This window comes from Anolis carolinensis, chromosome 2, assembly GCF_035594765.1.
Source record: "Anolis carolinensis isolate JA03-04 chromosome 2, rAnoCar3.1.pri, whole genome shotgun sequence".
NCBI classification, from domain to species: domain Eukaryota; kingdom Metazoa; phylum Chordata; class Lepidosauria; order Squamata; family Dactyloidae; genus Anolis; species Anolis carolinensis.
The window spans coordinates 87503118-87528546 of record NC_085842.1 but is presented as its reverse complement, the minus strand read 5'-3'; the positions used below and the strand labels follow the sequence as shown (position 1 = coordinate 87528546).

Genomic DNA, 25429 nt, shown 5'->3' with positions numbered 1-25429 from the left:
AACGCGTTTCCTGAATTCCACAGGACTGATTCATTTGCTCCAAGAAGCTGAGGCCCAGGCAGGTGTCACTGATACAAGGAAGGCTGCTGCTCAGACATCATGGCCCCTCCATGCTGGATTTGGCATGTGCTTCCTCTGCAGGCATACTATGACAGCAGCTTTTCCTTTTTGGCTCCCAGCCCAGAAACCTGCTCTTTATAGTCCTCCCTACAATGCAGATAGTACACTCCAGTTCTTATTATAAAATGTTTTCTTTTTGGAAGTGTTCCCCAATTTCAAATCATTTCTTTCTGCCATGGTTTTGTGTCCAGCTGGACCCAGACATCTTCACAAATACACTGATGTGCTGGTAGCTCATACTTTTAATAGTAAAGGCACCTTCCCCTTCCATTTTGGGGTGAGGGAACCCTCCCCCCGGTATAATGTTCTTCCTTTGTGCATGGTCTCTCCAGTTTTGTAGTATAAAAAGAATGGAGACTTGAAGGAAAAAGGGAATGTGACAGCACCTTTGAGACCAATTGGTTTTTATTTCAATGTGAACTTCCATGGAGAAAACCCACCTTTTCTGATACAGTACAGAGTATTAAAGTCTTGGGACATAAAGCCTATTTCAACAGATGTGAGAGTGAAATGGGATCCAGAAAGATGCAAATCATATCCCTGTCCTAACCTTTCTCTTAAATAACATGATCCTAGCCACTACAGATGTGGAATTCCTATCCCACACCAGACGGAGTATAACCCACCAATAATACCATTCTGAATGAGACTACATCACACTTGGTCACCAAACTCTGCCACTTTGTACTTATAACTATACTTCTAGGAGTAATATGGATCTCCAAGTCATTGGCACTGCTAGTGGCACACACACAACACCACAGTATGCAAGCATTTTCATAATTGACCCAGAACAACACTTTCTCAGCATATGCACCTCAAAACCTCCTTTTCAGCTATGATTTCTTGTTGACGTCCTTGTAATTTTGTCACATGGAAAGCAATCACTTGAGAAGCTCCACCAGGATTTCAACAACTTCCACCCTACCTGAGCCTGGAACAATCCACCCAGCAAATTCATTTTCTTGACACTGTACAACTGCACAATGGACTTCTTAGCACCAAGCTCGATCAAAAACACACTGATCACTACACATACTCATATGCCTCCAGTTTCCATCCAGAACATCCCACAAAATCTATGGTTTAAAGCCAAGCCCCCCAATATCCACAAAACAGAGTATATAAAATGGATGCTAATTCTATCCCCACATCTACTCTGGGAACAATATCACATGGCCAATAACATCAGCAAAACAATAATCCAATATTACAATAATAAAGTGATCGCAAACATATACTTGTCTCAATAACATTACCCAACACACCATTGGTTCATTTACTTGCTCATCCAATGTGATATAAGCTGTCCTATTCTAGCAATGCCTTGTACATTGGATAAACAGGGCAGTTTGTAAGCAAGGGACAGTTTGTAGGCAAAGGGATAAATGAACACAAATCTGACATTAGAAATGGCAATACTCAAACATTAGTTGCAGAACATGTCAACCTCCCTAGGCATATAATAAAGTTTAGAAGTCGCAGTTTATGAACAAGGAAATTACAAAGGAAGATTAAAAGGAGAAACAGCAGAACTTAATTATATCTACAAATTCCAAACCATTAGCATAACTATGAACAAAGACAGAGGCTTCATGGTACTCTTTATTAATACAAGAGTTCTCGCTACTACACATGCAATAAAAGGAACCTTCTCAGAGAGTTTTGGAAAACAGATTTATTACTTTCACACACCAATAGTAACTAACCACTGTAAATATCTGGAAGACCTGTATCACCACACCCAGCTCTTTGAAAATTTAGGGACATGATTTAGATTCTATTACATTCTATTCTACTCCCACAACTGTCTAAATATACTGTATAAATAATACTCAACAACCCGAGGCTTTAATACGTATCACTCTATACTGTATCTGAAAAAGTGGGTGTACATATTGATTAGTAAGGATAATAAAATTATCTTCAAATATAGATAAAAACTAAACATACTTTCATGGTATATATTTTTCCTACAAAGTGCCTTTAGTTAACTACTCAAATGTCCTTACTCAAAGAAACAGTGAGATATCACATGTCACAGATAAAGTACTATCATTAACCTGCCTCTTCAGTAAATTTTATAGAAATAATACTGGTTTTTCTTCTTGCCTTGCTAATATCATAATGCTAGAACAATGTATTCGACTTGTAGAATTATTAGGTATTTTCAGCTTAATTAGTGGAGCCTGGCCACTCATACAAGAAATAACATTTCTATATTTAGTCCTATGTAGACAACCACAAATGCAGCAATATTAGCATATGTTGCTTCCTTGGAAGCTTGCCAGGGACCATAACTTATCTATGGACCACCACTTCTACATAGCACTGCTGTGCAGAACAGCATACGAAAAAAGGTCCCTTCTCCAAAAAACTTACAATACAAACTTAACCAGTGAGGAAGAAGTAATTTAGCTACTTCTTCTTTATCCTGAACATTAACATAGGGAACTGAGAAATATGTGCGACTAATGCTTGCATTATTTCTGGACACAAGGAATTACCACCTGTCTTGGCTACTGAAGGCACTCATTAAAACAGACTGGATAATTTATTTATATCTTCTTTAAGATTCTTGTGCTGCCTTTCAAAACAGATTGTCCCAAGTCTGCTCATAGGAAAACATTTTAAAAATAACACCAATAGTAAAATGAAGGGAGCCTATATGTTATAACATTATATTAATAGCTTATTTCTAACATTATAAAATACTGGATACAAATTTTTGATTTTCCTTTGGGAATATGGATCTAAATTGGATTTTAGTTTTATTTATTCCAACTAACATCTAGGTCACTTTTCAACTGGACAGTTCCCAAAATGACTTAGAAAATTAAAATGAAAGTAACAACCAATGGTATTGTTTTAAACTGCATTATATGGCAGTGGAAATGGGGTTAAAGTGATAGAACCTTATTGTCAGATTTCTTGATAGTGGGGGTCAACAGGAGAATACACTGCTATATTCAGTCCTAACTGTTTTTTTTTGCAATTTTTTATTTTTTTAAATAAAAAGTGGATTACAAGATCAAAAATTTTTCACCTTAAGTGTAAGCTCCTGATGTTGTCAATTTCTGCCAAGTCGACTGTGACTCATGGAGACCATATGAGTGCAAGACCTCACAGAGAGACCTCACCCTGTCCTCAACTGCTGTGTTCACCTCTTGCAGATTCACAGTTGTGGCTTCCTAGACTGAGTCTACTCATCTATAATGCACTTTTCCTCTTTTCATACTACCAAGCATTATTATCTTTTCTACTGAGTCATGCCTTCTCAAGATCTGACACACTGGATCTCAATCTTAGATTACAACCAATCCGCTCGGTCATTGGAAGTTTCTAAATTGTTTTCAAGGGCGATCCTATTTAGCATGCATGGCAACTATCAAGCTGAATATTTGCTCCAGGCCTGGAATTAAAAACGTAAAAAGGCTTCTCCTGGAGCTGATGTGAACAAACAACCACACTTTTAGAAAAAGTACATATACAGGTTGTGGATCCCTTATCTGGAATTCTGAAATGAGAAATACTCCCAAATCCATATGTGGAGTTTTTTCCCCCAAAAGGTAACAAATAAAAAATTAAATTAAAAAATAAGTTATAGGTGGCAGTACACTTTTGGCTAAGAGTACAATATTATGCACAGATAAAAAAACTATCAAAATGTATCAAAATGGAATTCTAATTGACCCAAGTGCTCAAAATAGCAAGATCAAGACACGCGATAGAATCATAGAATCACAAAGTTGGAAGAGACCTCACAGGCCATCCAGTCTAACTTCCTGCCAAAAAGCAGGAAAGTCACATTCAAAGCACCCCCAACGGATGGCCATCCAGCCTCTGCTTAAAAGCCTCCAAAGAAGGAAAATAAGCATGCTCCCTCCTCCCTATGACTTCCCCTCACATATTTATACATGGCTCTCATCATGTTTCCTCTCAGCCTTCTCTTCTGCAGGCTAAACATGCCCAGCTCTTTAAGCTGCTCTTCATAGGGCTTGTTCTCCAGACCCTTGATCATTTTTACTCGTTTTAATGTTATGTTTTATATGCTTAACTTTCACATAGTTTTATATTGAGTATGACATTCTTGAGTTGCATTCCATCTTATGACTTGTTTTATTTTTGGTGATTTAAATTGTTTGACTTGTTAGGTGCTTTATTATTATTTATGTTATTGTTCTGTTTTAAGCCGCTCCAAGTCCCTTTGGGAGACAGATCGGGATATAAATATTTATTTATTTATTACTGCATTTAAAACCCCATCCTTCTCACCCTGAAAGGGACTCAGGGCAGCTCACAAAAAGGCTAAATTCGATGCCACATATACATACATAGGGTAAAAACAACACATATACATTCAAATCAATAATTGAAACATCATAATCTTAAAACCAATTACTTAAAAACCATGCAGTCCAAAAGCATATTCAAGGAGCCATTCTGGTCCTAAATTGCACTATTCCATAGTTACTAGTTGCATGGCAGATTGTCCAAAGGCTTGGTCCCACATCCATGTCTTCACTTTCTTTCTGAAGGACAGGAGGGACGGAGCTGATCTAATTTCACTGGGGAGAGATTTCCACAGCTGAAGGGCCACCACTGAGAAGGCTCTGTCTCTCATCTCCATGAACTGTGCCTGCGAAGGAGGTGGGACTGAGAGCAGGGCCTCCCCAGAAGATCTTAACCTCCAAGATGGTCCATAGAGCGAGATATGTTCGGACAGGTAACCTGAGCCGGAACCGTAAATAAAGCTTCATTCATTCATTCATTCATTCATTCATCAGATCACTTTGATACAGGGTTTGGAAAATGGCATTTTATAGCAAAAGGATGCATATTCTCAGCATGTTTTTTTTCCTGATTCCTGTAAAATTTGTTCATATAGATTTGGGAAACAAGGTTCACAAATGGGTGGGAAAGATATGGGTAGCTTTATGGTGGTTCAATGCACACAAACATTTTGTTTCGTGCACAAAATTGTTTAAAATATTGTGTATAAAATATTTAGGCTGTCTGTTTAAGACAGGCATGGGCAAACCTTCTAACTTGGGGGCCACATGGCAGGCTGAAGCGGGGTGGATGGGCTGGGAGGGAGGGGGTTCTCCCCAAGCCCCCTCCCTACCCTTTCTTCCCCTTCTCTTTTGGAGGCAGAAAGTGAAGGAAAGACAGGAAACATTTGGATCCCAAAAGGGTTGGCCTTGGTCAGGATGAGGTGGTGGACGGGAGAGGAAAAGTGTGTCCATGACAAAGAGGGAAGGAAGGAAGGGAGGAAAGAAAGAGAGAGAGAAGAAAGGATGGACAGGATGGTGAGAGACAGGAGGGCTGAGAAAAGAGCTCAAGGGGACACATCCAGCCCCCAGGTCTGGGTTTTGTGAGTATTTGTAAAGAGGCACCATGATCTAACGGGTTGACTGGAAAGGCATGTGTCGACAGCTGACTGGCTGAGCCAGCCAGGAGCCAAAATTCTGATTGGCTACTGTCTCTAGTTGCTGCTGAGACAAACGGTTTTAACTGCCACTTTCACCTTGAAGAGTGAAGACAATGCTGACTGGAAATGGCCAGGAAGAAAATGGCAGCCAACTCTCCGAAGCCTGATTATTTATAAGGAAAATGAGACACATTTAAAGACTGTATAAAATGACTTTTATTCTCTCTGTTCTCTGTGTGAATTCAGAGAAACTGCTGTATATATTGTTGCCCTGTTTATCTTTTGAACTGAAGTAAAGATACTGTTACTTGTTACACAAGCCTGAATGACACTTTATAATACTTCAGGGTATATCTTGGTTCAGAAACTGTGGTAAAGCTTCGATTTATTTATATCTACAATCTACAACAGGTTTGCCCATACCTGGTTTAAGGTGTATATTGGGCATGGGCAAACTTCGGCCGTCCTGGTGTTTTGGACTTCAACTCCCACCATTCCTAACAGCCTACCAGTTGTTAGGAATGGTTGGAGTCGAAGTCCAAAACACCTGTAGGGCCGAAGTTTGCCCATGCTTGGTGTATATGAAACATACTCTTCCCTGGGGGAGAAGAGCGGTATATAAATTAAATAAATAAATGCATTTTGTGTTTAGAGTTGGTCCCATTTCCAAGATATCTCATTATGTATAGGCAAGTACTGTATTTCAAAATACGGTTTTTTAAAAAATCCGAAATGCAGGACACTTCTGGTTCCAAGCCTTTCGAATACAAGGGATGCTCAACGTGTGTGAACAGCACCAAACCTGAGTCACCGCTGGAAGCACTCAAGCTGACCCTTCTTAATAGGTACTTTTGCTATTTTTCCCCAAATGGGCAAGCCCATGCGTGATTTACCACCCTCTCCTGAGCTCTCAAAACCGACCCGCGAAGAAATGGTTGCTTCCAGCGCTGCGCGTCATTTTCGGCTTGGAAAAAAAAAAGAGAAGAGGCTGGTTCCACCCAGCTGTTGCCGGCCGGTGGTTCATTCCAGGCACACCCTTCTTCATAGGAATGGTTTGCCCCATCATCAGAGAACTTTATCATGTCGGGACCAAGCGAAGGAGGAGGCGCTAAATTAAAACAATAATTATGATCGCCCTGCCCCGGACTGAAGGGAATTGAACGTCTCATCCCGCGGCTCTCAGGTTAGCTTTTCTTGAGTTTCCCCTTTCCCAGCCAAGTGGTATAGCCCAGGTCCCCCTTATGTACTATTACTGGAGTGTACCATTGGTGTATTTGGGGGAGAGAGAGGTAGGGAGGTGGCTATGTAACCCGGGGCTTGCTGTAAGCATAGTTGGAGGGCTGGGCTTATACGGCGAGGGAAGGAACACACGCATACAGTGAGCCCGCCAAAGGGTCTGTCTTCAACTGCCTTTGAAAGGGTCCAATAAAGGGCTGTATAGGGTTGTGTCTCCATCCTTAACCGCCCCCCCCCCCCCCTCTCCTTTCTCTTCAGCCAGACTGGACGCTCTTCCTCTTCCTTCCGGGCCCATGGAGCGCTGCGCCTGCGTAGAAAGGGAGCTGGACAAAGTGCTGCAGAAGTTCCTCTGCTACGGGCAGCACTGCGAGCGGGGCCTGGAGGAGCTGCTCGGCTACGTCACCCGGCTGAGGGAGGAGCTGGGCGCCGCAGGTACAAGCAGGGCCTACTCACTGCCGGCTCCCTCCTCAACTGGCCAACCAAAGAGTCTAGAGCAGGCCTGAGCAAGCTTGGACTCTCGGGGTGTTTTGGACTTCAACTCCCGCCATTCCTAACTGCCTCAGGCCCTTTCCTTTTCCCCCTCAGCCGCTTAATCGGCTGAGGGGAAAAAGGAAGGGGCCTGAGGCAGTTAGGAATGGCGGGAGTTGAAGTCCAAAACACCCCGAGGGCCCAAGTTTGCCCACGCCTGCGCCATACATGGCAGTTAAAGTGGTGTCCAACTGGGGGAGAACACATTAAATGACTCTTCATTGAGTTTCAGGTGGAATGGGCTCTAGTTGACTGTTAATGGCAGTTAGTGATATCAGGCCCCTGGAATTCTGCAGTGTAGTGAACCACCATGCAACAGAAATGGTTCAAAATTGGTCTTGCTGAACTAGAGTTTGGGCAAGGCCAATACATGTTGCTGCCTGAGGCACAGTCACAAAGGATATATTGTGCCCCACATGCCACCACGCAATCAAAGTACTCAAAATGGCACATTGTATTTTGGGTTGTGCATTTTCCGGGCTGTATGGCCATGTTCCAGAAGCATTCTCTCTTGACGTTTCATCCACATCTATGGCAGGCATCCTCAGAGGTTGTTCTGAGGTGTTAGCTGCCCCTGATTGATCATCCCCATGGCTTCCCCCAGGCTGGAATGAAGCTTGCAAGGCCATTAATGCTAATCAAGGTGATTAATTACAACAGTGTGGTCTAACCTGTGGCCCGCGGGCCACATGCGGCCCGCCAATTCATTTTTATTGTCCCTTGCCCTTCTTACTGGAAAAATATTTTAATTTAACATTTGGAAAAAAAATCTTTTTTCTTACTGCTTTAAGTTTTTAAGAAACGTTTTCTTTCTGGAATGTCTCTGGCCCTGACATTCCTATGGTAAAGTTTGATTGGTCCTCGGGTAACTAAAGGTTGGACCACACTGAATTACAACATTCACACTGGCCTCCAACAGACAAGAGTTCTTTCTCCCACTCTGGACCTTCCACAGATATATAAACCTCTCATGCTTAGTTTTCCAGTATACCTCACAACCTCTGAGGATGCCTGCCATAGATGTGGGCAAAATGTCAGGAGAGAATGCTTCTGGAACATGGCCATACTGCCTGGAAAATGCATAACAACCCATTGATTCTGGCCATGAAAGCCTTCAACAATGCATTATATTTTGCTACATGGGACAGGATGATAATAACAACAACAACTGAGCCATTATCAGGATCTCAAAATCGAACTGCAAAGGCTCTGGCATAAACCAGTACAGGTGGTCCCAGTAGTAACCAGCACAGAAGGTGCGGTGCCAAAAGTTCTTAGCTGGCATTTGAAAACAAAATCACAATCTGTCAACTGCAAAAGGATCTATGTGCATCATTCGAAAATACATCACACAGTCCTAAACACTTGTACGACTGGTGATTTTGTGATACGAAATCCAGCATATACATCTCGTTTCCTGTGTCATACTGTGCTTTTGTGTCAATAAAATAATAAGCTTTATTAATAGGGCATCCTATCTCCCCGAAGGAATCAGGGTGGTTTCCAACAATAAGGCAGCCATTCAATGCCAAAAGAAAACCATACAAACAGTTTACATCAGGGCAAGGCACATTAGACAATATAAACAACCCAACTATAACTTAATAAACAAAACGACAAAATAAAGACAAATAAAAATGAGAAATAAACATAAAATACAAACATCATAAAATATAGAAACCCTGATAAAACACACTAAAATAAAATATAAAACTGAATACATCAGAGCTCCATCATGCGAGGTTCAGGAATCCAATGGCCAGGAGTAATAAAATGGACCTAATCAACTATAAAAGGACTGGGCAAGGGGTAGTGCAAACAGCATATCATAGGGCCGGGGAAGTGGATAAAGTGCAGAACAGAGTGCTATCTGGCGACCTGGGGACTGGGCCTAGGGACTAAGCCTTCTTGAAAGCTTGTTGGAACATCCAGGTTTTCAGTTCCTTACAAAAGGCGGACAGTGAGGGAGCTTGCGTGATCTCCCTGGGGAGGGAATTCCAAAGTCGGGGGGTCACCACCGAGAAAGCCCTGCAAGCACCTCTCCCCTTTTGTCAGGATGAAAAACATTTAAAATAATTAATAATTAAGAAACTAAAAATTATTTTCTGGCCTTCCTTGATAGCGAGAAGGTTGTGCCTCACAGAAAATTAGCTTTATTTTATGTGGTGTATACTTTGTGTCTCGATCTCACACTTCCTCCAAGGAGCTCAGTACAGATCACACAGCTCCATTTTATCCTGTCAACAATCCCTTGAATTAAAAGTTAGGCTGAAAGAGAATAGCAGGCCATAATAATCCATGAGATTTCAGCTTAACCTTCACTTCTTTAGACTGAAAACAATACAAAGAATATGAAAAACAACGTTGTACTATTCAGGCTAACGATTTGTTAACGTGGCATTGTTCTTTTAGACTTGAGTCCAGTTTATGAGATGCATCCTCAGTTGGCCAATAACAGCATGTGTTAGTGTAGAATCCAGTAAACAATGGGACCCAAAGGTCATGAAATGGAAGCCAAACTGATTGTGTGCAACCTCAGATGTGTACAAGATAAGCACAGCATTCATACACAAACATTAGCTATTGATATTACTACTGTTTGTTGTGGGAGTTGTATCATAGTGCAGGAGATGTTATAGGTCATTCAGGATATGTTAAAACGGTTTTTGCTCAGAGCTGACGTTGACATAAAGTAGTTTTCTCACTTTCTTTTGTGGTCGTGCCTGTAATAGACTATTCCTGGTTATCAGTTTAAATTTGCCTGTGTGTTGACTGCATTTGATGTCTATGGTTTATTTTAGAGTAACTTTTAGGGTTCCTTCCCTGGAAAAAATGTTTTAGGCTTGTATTCAGTGACTTCTATCCCAGCACCACTCTGCACTTTGTCCAATTCATACAGCAGGTTCACTTTCTGAAGCTCCTACAAGAATTTCAGAAGGACTTTCCTGTAGGTCTGTCCATATGTGCAGTACTAAGGGGAGCCAGTTGAGAATGACTTGCAAGTTTTGATCCAACACAGCTGTGAATATGTTAGCACAAGGTGGACATTGGTGCTGCTGACCATAACATACAAGCTGTTTCCAAATCCAGAAAAACTGCAGGTCAGAAAAGAGTGTAACATCTTTAAAAATGTTAGTCCTGAGAACATCTAGTTCATCCTTGTGGGAAAGGTCAATATGTATAGTTCCTACAGCAGTTTTCTCCAATATAGTGCCCTCCAGGTGTATTGGATTGTAAACCCCAAAATCCGTAACCAGCATAGCTATATTCCTGAGATAATTCCAGTACTCTAAAGCATTCTGAGGAAACGTAAGATAATGTGGAAGGAATGCAACATAAACTTTCCAAACTAGAATAAATGGATAAATCTGTTTGCATTCATTTAGTGTATGATTGGAGCAAAGTTTCTCTCATTATATAGATAGGGACAAGAATGCTGGAATCCGCTAGATCAGTGTTTCCCAAACCCTGGTCTTCTAGGAGTTTTGGACTTCAGCTCCCAGAATCCCTGATCATTGGCCAAGGCAGCTGAGGCTTCTGGGAGCTGAAGCCCAGAACAGCTGGAGGACCAGAGTGTGGGAATCTATGCCATAGATTTTGGTAGACTACAATTTCCAGCAGGTCTATCTAGCACAGCCAATGATGAGTAATTCCATTAATTGCAATCCAATATCGGTAAGCTTGTAAGGAAACTGTAAATCATGCTCTCTAAAGCTAAGATACCATGCTTCTTCTTCTACAGCCTTGCAACGGACACCGCTGTCTGCTACACTCTCCCTAGTTATGTCCCAGTGCTGTAAGAAGATCAAGGACACTGTGCAGAACTTAGCTTCAGACCACAAGGACATTCACAGCAGCATTTCACGGGTGGGAAAAGCAATTGATAGAGTGAGTGACTTCATTTGCATAGCTTGGGCTCCAGAAACAAGATGAAAACCAACTCTTATCAAGCTGAATCCAATGCATTGTGAAAATAAATGTCAGTCCAAGGGGTTTCTTGTAACCTAGTATTTCTGAACTACTCAAATATCCTACTACTAATTTGTACTTTATCAATACTGATTCAGTATTCAAGGCAGTGTTCCTTTTGCTGTGAAATACGTTTTTCTATATACCCTGCTTCTCAAGCTTTATTCAAATTTATTTTATTAAAGTTTATTTATTTATTTATTGGATTTATACCCTATCTTTCAAGGCAGCTTACAGTCATTTAAAAATACAATTAAAACAAATATTTTACAAAAGTTAAAAAATCTGTTAAATACAGTTTTGAAAATTCCTGAACTTTATTAACTGCCCATATTTTAAAGACTGAATTATTGGCAACATCTTAAAAACAAAATAGTTATCCTGTATTGGAAATAAGCTGATTTCATGTTTTCATGCTTTCAATAATTTTGTAGTTCATAATAATCTGTAATCATAGCCAATATTTCCCATCACCACTGATGAGAAGTAGATTGTATTTTTAGGATGTCGAATAGTGGGCATAGGTATGTGGATTTTTGACTCTTCTGCATGGCTGACTTTTCGTTTGTTTTCAGAATTTCGATGCAGACTTGTGTGGCATTGTTCCTGCTGTGGTCTGGGAGTCCCAAGAGAAGCAGATCCTGGTGATGGCCATTATAGAGCACCTCTACCAACAAGGGATGCTGGGAGTAGCTGAGGAACTTTGTCAGGTATTGGAGTAAAATTAGTGTTTGCCTGGAGTATATACATTTGTGGTTTTATTCTGTTATCGTGTGGCTGGTGGATGGCACTTGGTTTTGGCCGGGTGACATTTTTGTTTCTTGCTTACAAATGCTGGCTTGACACCATAAACTAGTTTCACAATAGAAAAGGAAATGACTGACTATCCTGCAACCTGCTCGTTATGTTCAACATGCAGAGAGTGAGTAAAGGGCATGAATTGTGTGATCTCCCAAGAGCCCCCCCTCCCCCCCCCCCCCAATCCAAGAAAGATGCCATTCTAAAAAAAGGCAACCTATTCCCTCAGAAACATCCTGGACATAATTGGCCATAAAATGTTATGTGAGAGTGCGACTGTTTTGACTCAAAACAGTTTCCCCCCTCAAATTTAAAGTAGCTTACCATAGTCATATTCAGTTCTGGAAAAAACAGACAAATGCAGTCCCATAATATCTGGAAGGCATTCCTTGACGCCATCCCGAGATGGCCATGCTATCAAGATTGACTTTATCTTGATTTCCTGAAAATATTTCTGTTTTCTTCTCCCATCTATTTTTCCTGAGAAGAGGACCAAGACAGGTTTTTAATTTAATTCTGGATTTTCCTGCAACAGGAATCCACTGCAAATGTGGATGTAGACTTCAAAAGGCCATTCCTGGAACTTAACAGCATACTGGAAGCTCTACGGAAACAAGACTTGGAGCCTGCTTTGAGGTAATGGCGAAGAGATGTGCAGTGCTTTTGTCCTTTGTGTTTTCTGTTCCCTCTTCTACAGTAGTTCTGGAGCAGGAGTTTGTGTATGTGTATGTGTAGCCTTTTATTTGAATCAGCACAGTGAAATGTTTGTTTTTTCACTGAATATTATATCCTATACACTTATAACAAGCTGTATGAATGTTGTGAGCTCATAGAATGATGAAAACATACTGGTGCTATCCATTGCCTTCAGCGTCTATACATTTGTAATTTAGATTCCATCACTCCTCTTTTGCCCTGGCAGCCACTTTAAGGGCCACTTTCTCCATGGACTCTGATTCTGAGCAACATTGTTTCCTCTTCCAGCTGGGCAATCTTCCACAGGCAGCAGCTGGCAGAATTGAACAGTTCTCTCGAGTTCCGTCTGCATCGGCTCCACTTCATTAGGCTCCTTGCTGGTGGTCCTGGAAAGGAGCTGGAGGCCCTGAGCTATGCACGCCACTTCCAGCCCTTTGCACATCTACACCAGCAAGGTGAGGCTGTTCCCAGAAAGCTATTTGCCATACTTTTCTCTAATAGTATTCTTTTGATAAAGATTGGTCTTTCTTCCCTGAGGCTCCTGCAGTGATAAACCTTTTTGAAGTAGTGCCTCTGGGCAGTGTTTCTCTGTGCCAAGTCTCAGAATTATGCTTTATGGGAACCTATTGGTGTATATATTGTATTATCTTTCTTTTTTAAAATCGGGGGAGACTTGGTGTTCCCCTGAGTGAAAATGAAAAACTTTTATCTGTTCACTGTTCTGTGCTGTGGTATGATAATTGGGTTACAGAAGTATCCAAGTGTCTGGGCATGGAAGCATGTAAAAAGGCAAGGGTGCTCTCTCTGTTTTATTACACAGAGATTCAGGTCATGATGGGCAGCTTGGTGTACCTGCGTTTGGGCCTCAAGAACTCCCCATACCGCCACCTGCTGGATGACAGCCATTGGACTGAGATTTGTGAGACTTTTACGCGTGATGCCTGTGCCCTGCTGGGACTCTCAGTGGAGTCCCCTCTAAGTGTCAGGTACAGCGTGATTGGGAGGTGGGATGGGGAGGCATGGCTGGGCAGGGCAGGGCTGACCTCTTGCTCTTTCTTTGCAGCTTTGCTGCAGGGTGCGTGGCGCTGCCAGTGCTGATGAACATCAAGGCTGTGATTGAGCAGAGACAGTGCTCGGGGGTCTGGAGCCACAAGGATGAGCTGCCAGTGAGTGCCTGGCCCATCCTGGGGAGGATACAAGGCATGCAGAATGAGGTGGAGGGTCTTCTGGAAGAAAAGTACCATTGTAACCATTAGCTGGTGGGGCTAACTTACTCTCTGCTCTAACAGATTGAAATTGAACTAGGGATGAAATGCTGGTACCACTCAGTCTTTGCCTGCCCAATCCTACGCCAGCAGACAACAGACTCCAACCCACCTATCAAGCTCATCTGTGGACATGTTATCTCTCGAGATGCCCTCAACAAACTCATCAATGGAGGGAAGTGAGTGATTTTACTAACTTTTGCATCTTTGGTCAAAATTCCAGAAGCCAGTGGATGAGAAAGCTGTGCTTAAAATTTTCAGTAGCATCAGCTGTAACTGGCCTCGCCTGTATCACCAGTTTTCCTGTCTTCCACAGACAGCAACCTTTTGAAATACTCTAGTGACCTGATTAGATTAAGGGTGTATTCATACTGTGCAATTATAATTGTTTGATATTACTGTGGCTCCATCCAATGGAATCCTGGGACTTACAGTTGGGTGGTGCAGCGTGTTAAAGCGCTGAGCTGCTGAACTTGCAGACCGAAAGGTCACAGGTTCGAATCCGAGGAGCAGAGTGAGTGCCCACTGTTGGCTTCAGCTTCTGCCAACCTAGCAGTTTGAAAATATGCAAATGTGAGTAGATCAATAAGTACCACTCCGGCGGGAAGGTAACGGCGCTCCATGCAGTCATGCCGGCCACATGACCTTGGAGGTGTTTACGGACAATGCCAGCTCTTCAGCTTAGAAATGGAGATGAGCACCAATGCCCAGAGTCGGACACGACTAGACTTAACATCAGGGGAAACCTTTACCTTTACCTACAGTTGGGTGAGGTACTTAAAATGGTGTCCTTTATATTTTTCTGAACTCTACAGCCCAGAGTTCTCTAGCACAGTGGTTCTCAGCCTTTGGTCCTCCAAGTGTTTTAGACTTCAACTCCCAGAAATCCCCGCCAGTGAACCATCTGTTAGGAACTGTGGGAGTTGAAGTCCCCAAAAGACCTGGAGGACCAAAGGTTGGGAACCTCTGCTCTTGGAGAGAATTCTAAGTACAGTAATCTCAGTAAACTACAAATCCTAGATTTCCAGGTTGGAACTATGGCAGTTGAAGTGATATTAAGCTTCTATAATTACATATTGTAAATAAAAAAGTCTCTCTTGCTCTCCTCAACATATCTCATTAATACATTATATTTAGGAAGTCATGTCTTAAGCGAGTTCACGTGTTTAGTTTCATGATAAAGCTGCATTGTGTCTGCTGCCCCCTTCTGGGTAAATGGGCAGGACTGTATTACAGTACCTGTAAGAGATGATATAGCATCACTTTAACAATGGGGGGAATTGTGTAGCCTTCTATACAATGGTTGACCTGTAGATTCTACCATCCTTCCACATTGGAAAAACTGCCTAGGGCTGCTGGAAGTTGCAGTTCAACATCTGGAGGAACTCACACATGCACCCCTTGTTTTGAAGGCAGAGATCATTATATTGTTACTATGGATCAGATACTTTGTTAAGTCAGGTAGAGACAAGGACACAGGTGGGACAATCCAGCAGAAAGCGTGACCTGATCCAGCTTTCCATAACTTTCATTCTGTGTGAGTGCACCTGTGGATAGTTGCTTGTTACATTTCTAAGGCTTCAATTCTGCCTCTTGTTTCTACAGGCTGAAGTGTCCATATTGTCCCATGGAACAGAATCCAGCCGATGGAAAACGCCTCATCTTTTGATAATGGAAAACTTTGGAACTTTGAGTTTGTGAAATTGGGCAGTGAGGACAATGCTTAATGAGTAGTGCTCTGTACTTGCAACAGTGCATAGTCTCTTGCTTGGGAAGGCCTCAGCTGCAATAGCTGTGGAACCGTCTGGGCTAAAATGAGAGTTTTCTAGTGTGGAGCAAGACATGATTCTGTACTTCTGTCAGGATATTATTCTATTGCTCTCTCTTACCTCTCTTCCTTGGCCTTTGAGCAGTGTTCCTTGATGGCAAGGTGACTTAACATCTCCACATGCACAATTCAGTTTCTTCTTGTGATAGGGGTTGTACTACAAACAAGAGGAGCTGCTGCTGTCATTTTAAATTTGGAACAAAAGCATTATTTTATTTTACTCAGTTTGATATGAGGAAAATTATAGTTTCCTTTTTGCTTCTTGTGTGCGGTTTGAAAATGGGACAATGTAGAAAGATGGGTTACATCTAATTTGAGTTAGGAATATAATTTAGAGCTTGCTCTGCTGCTGTTGTGAAGAAAGTTTTAAAGTAGGATGGAAAGGAATCCTGGCCCATAGGCTTTACCAAAGGTGGAGTTTGGGCCTACAGCCACAAGCAGCAGAACTCTTTACAAAATGAAGTTGTAGTAACCATAAGAGTTAATGTTTCTGGACAAAAAACACTTGCTCTCCGTCCCCTTCCACTTGGAGAACTAGCAAACCGTTAAGGTTAATGTGGAAGAACCACATATCTGCTGAGAATATGTATTAGTGCCCTGCTGCTGTATTACTGAGTAAGATTAGGGAGAAACAACTAAGCTACTTTGATTTTAAACAACAAAACCTTGTGATCAACACAAGGTGAGAAAACTGGTACAATAGTAATTAGGACCCTGTCAGGTAGATATATAGATAAGATACAATTCAACTTTCCCCCTTGTATTACAATACATGTTTCTTAAATATGGTACTAAATACAGGTCCTGCTATATAAATGAACCATTTTGGAAAATGGTATGGCAAGGACCCTATAAAGCCAATGTATGAGATACAGATTTCTTCTTAACAGGGATATTACATCTTTTATAGATATCTACAAAACATCCTTGGAGATACACTAAAAAGAAAATACAATTACTGTCATAGTTCATAAAATCTAGAACTGATGTTCTGATGAACTAAGTTTCAAGAGTTGAGCCTACCTCCTTTAGGAAAAGTACGATAAAATTAAGTTATTTATAAATACATGATAAAGATATATTCTAACTTGAAGGCTACTGGAACAAGTCAGTGCCTAAAACAAGCAAAACGTATGATACAGTCTTATGTTGCTATAGCTGGCTGATATAAGCTTGGGATTTTATCTGACTGCATGTGATCATTATTTTGCCTTTCTCCAGGGCACCAATGACTGTTATGACTATGAGAAGACTGGCATAGGAATACACCTAATTAAATTTCTTTTCCGATTGCTTGGTGAATGTTTTTTTTGTTTTGGCTTATTTAAAACCAAGTAAATATTTCTCTAAAGCAGGTGTATTTCTTACACTATCACTTCAGCCTGAAAATCTTCAGCCTAATAAATTCAACATAGACAGCTAGTGAAAGTGGTGGGCTACGACTCCAGGATTCAAAATCAAATCCAGCCACAGACATTCACTGGAGATTATCAGTACATTATCTCCTTTTATTATGTAGTGATTGATAGCACTAGTTCTCAACATTTCATCCTCCAACTCCCCAGAAATGACTAGGGCTTCCAAGAGCTGAAATCCAAATTATCTTGGTAATCCAAGATTAAGAACAACAAATTTAGATTACAAACTGAAACAGAGAAATTTCATTTCAGTGTAGAAGTAGCAATTCATAATTTTGAACTCAAACTTAGCTGAAACTATTAAGTACAGGCAGTCCTTCAGTTACAAACATGCAACTTATATCTGACTCCGACTTGCAAATGGGGGTGAAACAACCAGAAGTGAGGAAATCTACCCATAGGAAGGGAGATTCAGTCATGTAACAGTTACCATTAGGAAAAGGTGTCTCTACTGAAGCATTGTCATCATTCCTTTCTACAACCGAAAATTGTCAAAATCCAACTGTTACAGGGACAAAGTGAGGTGAAACTTTCTGAACAGGTACACAGACAGCAAAACAAACGTTACAGGGGTGTTAGCCCTTCCCTATGCTATCCAAAACTAAACAAAAATTGTCTGGAGTTAAAAAAATTACCTGTTCCAACTTACATACAAATTTAACTTAAGAACAAACTCACAGAACTTATCCTGTTTGTCACCCAGAGGGGAACACCACCAGTAGCCACAGCTGCCACTACCTGAGATGTGGAGCTGCTGTGTGAATGCACATATGCATTCACACAGCAGCTCAGACTTAAAAGGAAGTGGTCACTAGTGCATTGACTGCAATCACTCATCTCCTTCCTCCTGAGGTGCAGGGCTGTGTTGATGTGCATGCAGCAGTCCTAAGCTTGGGGTGGGGGGTGGCTGTGATTGTTAGTCCTTCCCCGTCCCCCCCCAAGCATAAGGCAACTGTGTGAGTGTACCTGCTGTGGGGCACATTCTTCATCCCTCAGCCATTATGGGGACCATTTTGCTACAATAGTCTTAGAAGCCCTCCAAGGTTTGTCCTGCCTCTACTGCAGGGGTCCCCAAACTTTTTAAACAGGGGGCCAGTTCATGATCCTTTGGACTGTTGGAGGGCCGGACTATAGTTGGCCACCGAGCAATAATAATAATAATAATAATAATAATAATAATAATGAGGATTGGAAGAGACCCCTTGAGCCATTGAGTCCAATCCCCTTCTGCCTTAGTGCACAAAAGGAACAAGCAAAGCACCCTTGACAGATGGCCTCCCAGCCTCAATGTTAATAATAATAATAATAATAATAGACCCTTGGGCCATTGAGTCCAATCCCCTTCTGCTTTTGTGCACTGAAAAAACAAGCAAAGCACCCCTGACGGATGGCCTCCCAGCCTCAATGTCAATAATAATAATAATAATAATAATAATAGCTGCAAAAGGCCACCCTACTGGGATCTGCGCGTGTCATCCGAAAATATATCACAGTCCTAGACACTTGGGAAGTGTTCGACTTGTGATTTTGTGAAACGAAATCCAGCATGTCTATCTTGTTTGCTGTGTCATACAATAAAATAATAATATACCCTTGGGCCATTGAGTCCAACCCCCTTCTGCCTTTGTGCACTGAAAGAACAAGCAAAGCACCCCTGACAGATGGCCTCCCAGCTTCAATATTAATATTAATAATAAGGGTTGTAAGAGAAGAGACCCCTTGGGTCATTTAGCCCAACCCCCTTCTGCCCTTGTGCCGTGGGGGCCGGATTAATGGCTTCGATGGGCCGCATCCGCCCCCCGGGCCTTAGTTTGGGGACCCCTGCTCTACTGTATTCAGTTTTCCCACCTTCACAGTGTACTTGTGTCCCTAACAGTATACTGAATATGCAAAGGCTGCATAAAAACAAAGTGGATGACTTATCTACTGCAAGTGTAGGCCAGGACAGCCAGTAAAAGATTTTTTAAAAAACATTTTATTGCATTTATATTCCAATAAGAATGCCATTGATTTACTTTACAGCCAGATATATCCACTTAACAGGCAGTAGATCTCATTGCAAAGTAAGTCCCATTTTGTAAGAAACACACTTCATAACTCAGTTAAAGCAGGCAAGAGTTGCTGGACTGCAGACAGTATTAGCTGCAGTAATTTACTCAAGGGAAGTTCTCCTGTCCAAATGTCCCAAATCTGTGTAGCTGTAGCTCAACTGGAATGAACTTAAATTGCAATTTAAATCAGTCCATGAACATATTTTGTTGATGCTGCTCACAATGGGAGCGGAAGGGCTTCCACCTCCTCCAAACACTCATCGTAGGCTTCCTGATATTCTTCATGAGCTTTGAACAAGATAACACAAGTTGGACGTTTTGAACCTGCTGCTGCTCCTAAATCCTGAGAGAAGAAAACATTTGTCTAGTTTACAAATTATTTAACAGATTCATAGACAGCTCCACTGTCATAATTTGCATAAACATGTCCCATAAAGCAAGATAAACCGATCAATTGTTAAAGCATGACAAACCAGTCAACCCACATAAAAATGTGATAATTTTCGAAACCCTCATAAAACCTGCAGTGTGGCACTTATTTCAGAATGCAAAATGACCTTGCTGTGTTATAGAAATTTTAATTGACAGTAATTGACATTATTGAAACTGGTACAAAGCTGTAACATGATCTGGCATAGCAGGGAGTCTCCATCCACGAGTTTCTATCAATAGGAAAGTGGTTGTATCTAGCTTTGACCTGACTACTTAACAGAGGAATCTCTTATATCAGCCTCTGAATTCAATGTGGGCAGCATGAATCACAAAATTTAAGGTTGCAGTTAAAGGCACATTATCACTTTAAGTCTGGACACCATATTTAAAATTCTATTAAGTAGCCATTACTAATATACCAAAAGCAGACATAAATGTAAATGCACTATATATGCCCCCAACTCACTTTCAATAGCATTACAAATTACTGAACTGAATGCAAATACAGGCAGTCCCCAGTTACTAACATGATAGGTTTTGTAGGTGTGTTATTAAGTTGAATTTGTATGTAAGTCTGAACAGGTACATTTTATTCAGAGTAACTCCAGTCAAAAATATGTAATGTTTAGGTTTGGATAGCATAGGGAAGGATGAACACCCCTATGGTGTTTGTTTTGCTGTCTGTGTCGCTGTTCAGAAGATTGCACCTCACTTTCTGTCCTTATGACGAATGGATTTTGAAAATTTTGGTTTGTTGTAGAAACAAGGATTGGTGAGAAAGCTTCAGCGGAGACACCTTTTCCCCATGATAACTCCTCCAGGAGTGAGTTTCCCTTCCTAGGCGTACATTTCTCTTACTTCCTGTTGTCTCGCCCCGCTTTTAACCGAGTTGTTTGTAAGTCCAATGTTTGTTACTCAGGGACTGCCTGTAGCTTCTTGACTTGCATTCAGTTCCCATAGGTAAAAGGTAAAGGTTTTCCCCTGACGTTAAGTCCAGACGTGACCGACTCTGGGGATTGGTGCTCATCTCCATTTCTAAGCTGAAGAGCCGGTGTTGTCCGTAGACACCTCCAAGGTCATGTGGCCAGCATGACTGCATGAAGCGCCGTTGCCATCCCGCCGAAGCGGTACCTATTGATCTACTCACATTTGCATCTTTTCGAACTGCTAGGTTGGCAGGAGCTGGGGCTAACAGCGGGCGCTCATTCCCCTCCCGAGATTTGAACCTGGCACCTTTTGGTCCACAAGTTCAGCAGCTCAGCGCTTTAACGCACTGTGCCACCAGGGGCCCATAAGACACACAAATAAGAAGGTCCCTTTCCCATTCTTCCTCTAAATCATTACCGTTTTGGAGGGGATGTAGACATATGGAAGATTCCGGTCTTCACACATGATGGGGATGTGGCAGTAAACATCAATAGGCAGTGTGTCTCCTGCAAGAACTGTGATCCTAAGAGAAACAGGATAGCATTAAAATAACAACAACAACAATAATAACTTTATTCTTATAATCCTCCACCATCTCTCGGAAGGGACTCGGGGCAGTTTACATGGGGACCAAGCCAAGCATACACAAGAAATTCAAAGTTACATAATTAAAACAAATAACAAACATCATAAAAATACAACAATCAACATCACAACCAATGCTGGAAAAAGTGGGCATGTTCAGATATGAGAGGGAAGGGCAAGGCTTGTGCAAAACACAGAGCAATAGAGTTGGGTTGGAAATAAAGTGATAGAAAAAACATTAAATTAGAGTTGGACAGCCATGATCACAAAATAAACCGTTATTTAAAGGCATGTTGGAACAAGTTTCAAGTCTTTATGGAATGTGGACAGGGTGGGGACTAGACATTGCTCTTTAATGAAGTTGGTGAGCAACAAAGCCACTGTTAATCTCCCTTCTTAATATAAAGCTGCAATACTGTTGATAGTTGTAATAAGCCTCCTTAATCTGATAAAAATTTCTAAGTATATGTGGTTTGCTCTGATCTTTGCAGCTGCTTTACAAACCAATTCTCTGCTATTTAAATTTTTTAGTGTAGTCAGTACTCACATCATCGGAGTCTACCTAGGAGACTCTTACTCTCTCACACACAGAATGTGAGAAATAAAAGGGCAAATAGGTCAGTAGTGTGAGGCACTGAGGTTAGCATTATGCAGATCCCAAATGAAAGCAATGCTGCTGATGCTGTTGTTATATGCCTTCTGGCTTCGTCATAAGCAATCACTCGTGGCCTACTAAAGTTTGTATTTTTGACACATTGTGCACATTTTAGTCTCCCATATGACACAGAAATACAGAATGTTTCTAAATAAGAACATTATTTGAAATGGCTATTTCTCTGCAACTATGAACTACCCATAAATAAAACTATTACCCTTTGAAAGGACAGGGTATAGAACTTCAAAGAATTACAAACGGCCCTTAGCTTCAGTCATTCGCAAGACGGGGATCCCACAACATATGGACTAATGAGATATTTTCCGTTTGCGGAGTTAATATTTTAGGTTTGTTTCTGGCTCAAAATGGTTAGTAAAATCTGATAACTCATTAAACTGTTTGTAACTGTAAAATGTTGCTAGCATGAAATACGCTGCTTTCGAATTGGGCCTTATCATTTTGAAACATCCTGTAATTTACTCATTAACAATCAGGAACACTGTTAAGAGGACCGAGTTCCAAGATCTGCAGCTGATGATTGAATTGAAGTCAGCCATACCGAGTCAAACTTGACACAGAGGAAACTCTGAGAGAAGCAAACCATTCAAGGAACAATACTGCAGATTCTTGCATTTGCAGCATACCTACTGATACCCAAAACGATAATTTGTGGGCTGGTGCAGGTCAGCAATCTACTGGCATGTTGTTTCCAGGAAGGAAATATTGTAGTTATAGTCAAGGGTCTCTTGCTCCCCGGGGGAGGGGGAGTTATCCCCCATATTAGATAGCTTAAGAAGCACTAAACAAGATAAATGCTCTCAAGGAATTAAATGAGAGGCACCTGTGATTGCCCCAATGTTAATTTACTTATCCTGCCTTTCCCATGATATAGGAACTTACAGCAGCTAACTGCAAACATGATACAATGCAACTGGGACAAGAAATAGTTTTATGCTCATTAGTTAAATGAAATTTGCTATCTTAGAGGGGTGAAGTTTTCTCTGGAGATTTTTAAGCAGAGGCTGGATGGTCATCTGTCAGGGGTGCTTTGATTGGATGTTCCTGCATGGCAGAATGGGGTTGAACTAGATGACCCTTGGGGTCTCTTCCAACCCCATACACTTTCTTTTCTTGCAAAGGAGGGGCTGGTATCTGTGAGTAGCGCACCAAGTAGCCCCTGGGGAGTCTTCCAAGGCGAATCATGTTCAGATTCTTACCCCTTCTCGCCTTTGTTGATGAATTTCTGGACCTCTTTCACTCCACGCCGAATCTGTTTTACCTTCGATGCTGCAAATAGAAGGGGAGAATTTGTAAGCAGGAAGCCACCAACACAGCAAGGAGGCTTGGAAGAGAGCCCTCTGAAGACCCTCATTCCTCCCTGCAGGACTACTACCCTAAAACCTCCCATTTCCCCAAGGGTACACCTACATTGCAAACTTAATGCAGTTTGACTGCCATGGCTCTGTGCCATGGAATCACTGGTGCCTAAATATCTCAGTGTCATCTTATATCAAACACTAACATTTAGGAAACACTGTATGAATACCAAGCACAAAGTAGCTGCATGCAACAACATCCTGTGGAAACTTACTGGCAGTGATCAATAAGAACATCAGCCCAGGCCTTGTCTTTCTCAACTGCTGAGTATGCCTGCCCTGTATGGCAGAAGTATGTCCACGTGAAGCAGGTAAACACAGCATTGAACGAAACATGCAGGATAACCACCATTCCTCTTAATGTTCCCCCAGCAACAGCAAGAGTATCCCTGTGTGCAGCTAAACCAGGAAATCCCAACTGGTTGACTCCCATGAGGGTCTGCCTCCAGAGGCAAAACAAGAATGGGCAACTTGGAAGTCTCTGAACAGACTCAGAAGTGGAGTGGGTAGATCAAAAGACAACTGGCAAAATGGCAAATGACAACCTAGAAAGTTTGGTTTGGTTTTCCCCTGACGTTAAGTCTAGTCGTGTCCGACTCTGGGCATTGTTGCTCATCTCAATTTCTATGCCGAAGAGCCGCCATTGTCCATAGACACCTCCAAGGCCGGCACGACAGTATGGAGCACCATTACCTTCCCGCTGGAGCAGTACCTATTGATCTATTCACATTTGCATGTTTTCGAACTGCTACGGTAGGTCTACGAGCTGGTCATTGACTGTAATAAAAGTTTACTTACTTACGAACTGCTAGGTTGGCTGAAGCTGGGGCTAACAGCGGGAACTCACCCCATTCCCCGGATTCGAACCATATGTATGCAATGTTTTTGACACAAAATAAAGAAACACAAATCGGTGTGGTCATTTTACGCGGTCTTTGGCCTGCCCTGCCGAAGAGTGCTGGGTGCCTCACCAAACTGTATGAATCCTAAAATGTAGTGCAGGCATGGGCAAACTTCGGCCCTCCGGGTGTTCTGGACTTCAACTCCCACCATTCCTGGCCTCAGGCCCTTTCCTTTTCCCCCTCGGCCGCTTAAGCGGCCGAGGGGGAAAAGGAAGGGGCCTGAGGCCAGGAATGGTGGGAGTTGAAGTCCAAAACACCCGGAAGGCCAAAGTTTGCCCATGCCTGGTGTAGTAGATGCGAGCCCAACCCCTTCCTTCTTTCCTTCCCGCACCTTTCTTAATGCACTTGTAGAGCTTCCGCGTGAGCTTGCGGGAGGCCAGGGGCTGTGCGATAGTGTTGACGTTCTCCACCAGCTCGTGGTAAGAGCGCTCCGGGGTGGCCTCAGGCTCCGGCGCCGCCTCCTCCTCGGCCTCCTGGCGCTTGCTGGCCCGACCCATGGCTAGTTACCACTCCGTCCGGGAAGAACGAGCCACGCGCCTCCGAGACCCGCACCGCCGCGCTTCCGGCCCAGGCCAGGGGCTGCCGGGAAGGCAAGGCAAGACGTCGGCCAATAAGACCGCAGCTTTGAGGAGGAAGCACTGCCCACCACTCTATGGCACAGATCGCGGTTCCTTTCCCAGCATGCACCGGGCCAGAGCCGGAAAGATGGCCGCCGGGACGGGTAGTGAGTGGGGGTCTGTCTTTTGCGGGATGGGAGGAAAGAAAGAAAGGAAGGAATATAAATAGGATCTAGGGAAGTCATGCCATCCCTCTATTCCGCCTTAGTCAGACCACACCAGGAATACTGTATCCCATTCTGGGCACCGCAATTGAAAGGAGATGTTGACAGGCTGGAATGTGTCCAGAGGAGGGCGACAAGCCCTATGAGGAGCGGCTGAAAGAGCTGGGCATGTTTAGCCTGCAGGAGAGAAGACATGAGAGCTATTTATAAATATGTGAAGGGAAGTCATAGGGAGGAGGGAGCAAGTTTGTTTTCTGCTGCCCTGGAGACTAGGATACAGAACAAGGGCTTCAAACTACAGGAAAGGAGATTCCACCTGAACATTAGGAAGAACTTCCTCACAGTGAGAGCTGTTTAGCAATGGAATTCTCTGCTCCGGAGTGTGGTGGAGGCTTTTAAGCAGAGGCTGGATGGCTATCTGTCGGGGGTGC

The 25429-nt window shown here is 42.4% G+C and overlaps 3 protein-coding genes across 9 annotated transcripts in view; 2 read left to right on the top strand and 1 right to left on the bottom strand.

Moving 5' to 3' along the window:
• Nucleotides 1-6394: 6394 nt before the first annotated feature.
• rmnd5b (required for meiotic nuclear division 5 homolog B) lies at nucleotides 6395-17163 on the top strand. 3 transcript variants are annotated; one of them, XM_062970156.1, is made up of 10 exons: nucleotides 6395-6734; nucleotides 7050-7219; nucleotides 11058-11203; nucleotides 11860-11994; nucleotides 12618-12718; nucleotides 13067-13233; nucleotides 13599-13764; nucleotides 13842-13944; nucleotides 14068-14222; nucleotides 15649-17163. In XM_062970156.1, the coding sequence occupies exons 2-10, from the start codon at nucleotides 7081-7083 to the stop codon at nucleotides 15710-15712; spliced, it is 1176 nt and encodes a 391-aa protein (XP_062826226.1). In that variant the 5' UTR covers nucleotides 6395-6734; nucleotides 7050-7080; the 3' UTR covers nucleotides 15713-17163. The 3 variants fall into 3 exon arrangements, with proteins under 3 accessions (XP_062826226.1, XP_062826225.1, XP_062826227.1); XM_062970155.1 differs by having other exon boundaries at nucleotides 6399-6734; nucleotides 7046-7219; XM_062970157.1 differs by lacking the exon at nucleotides 6395-6734 and adding an exon at nucleotides 6860-6945 and having other exon boundaries at nucleotides 7046-7219.
• Nucleotides 17164-19246: 2083 nt separating this feature from the next.
• Nucleotides 19247-24714, bottom strand: nhp2 (NHP2 ribonucleoprotein). Its single transcript, XM_003217590.4, has 4 exons — nucleotides 24549-24714; nucleotides 23157-23226; nucleotides 21117-21222; nucleotides 19247-19683 (listed from the first exon to the last, which is right to left on the bottom strand). Exons 1-4 carry the CDS (start codon nucleotides 24712-24714, stop codon nucleotides 19558-19560), a joined length of 468 nt encoding a protein of 155 aa, XP_003217638.1. The 3' UTR covers nucleotides 19247-19557.
• Nucleotides 24713-25429, top strand: part of brd8 (bromodomain containing 8) — a 48745-nt gene continuing 48028 nt past the window's right edge. For 4 of the 5 annotated variants that reach the window (XM_062970154.1, XM_062970153.1, XM_062970151.1 and 1 more), the window contains exon 1: nucleotides 24713-24941. In XM_062970154.1, the coding sequence (XP_062826224.1) occupies nucleotides 24713-24941 (229 nt within the window). The remainder of the gene's footprint in view (nucleotides 24942-25429) is intronic. The other variant, XM_062970152.1, reaches the window with a different exon arrangement.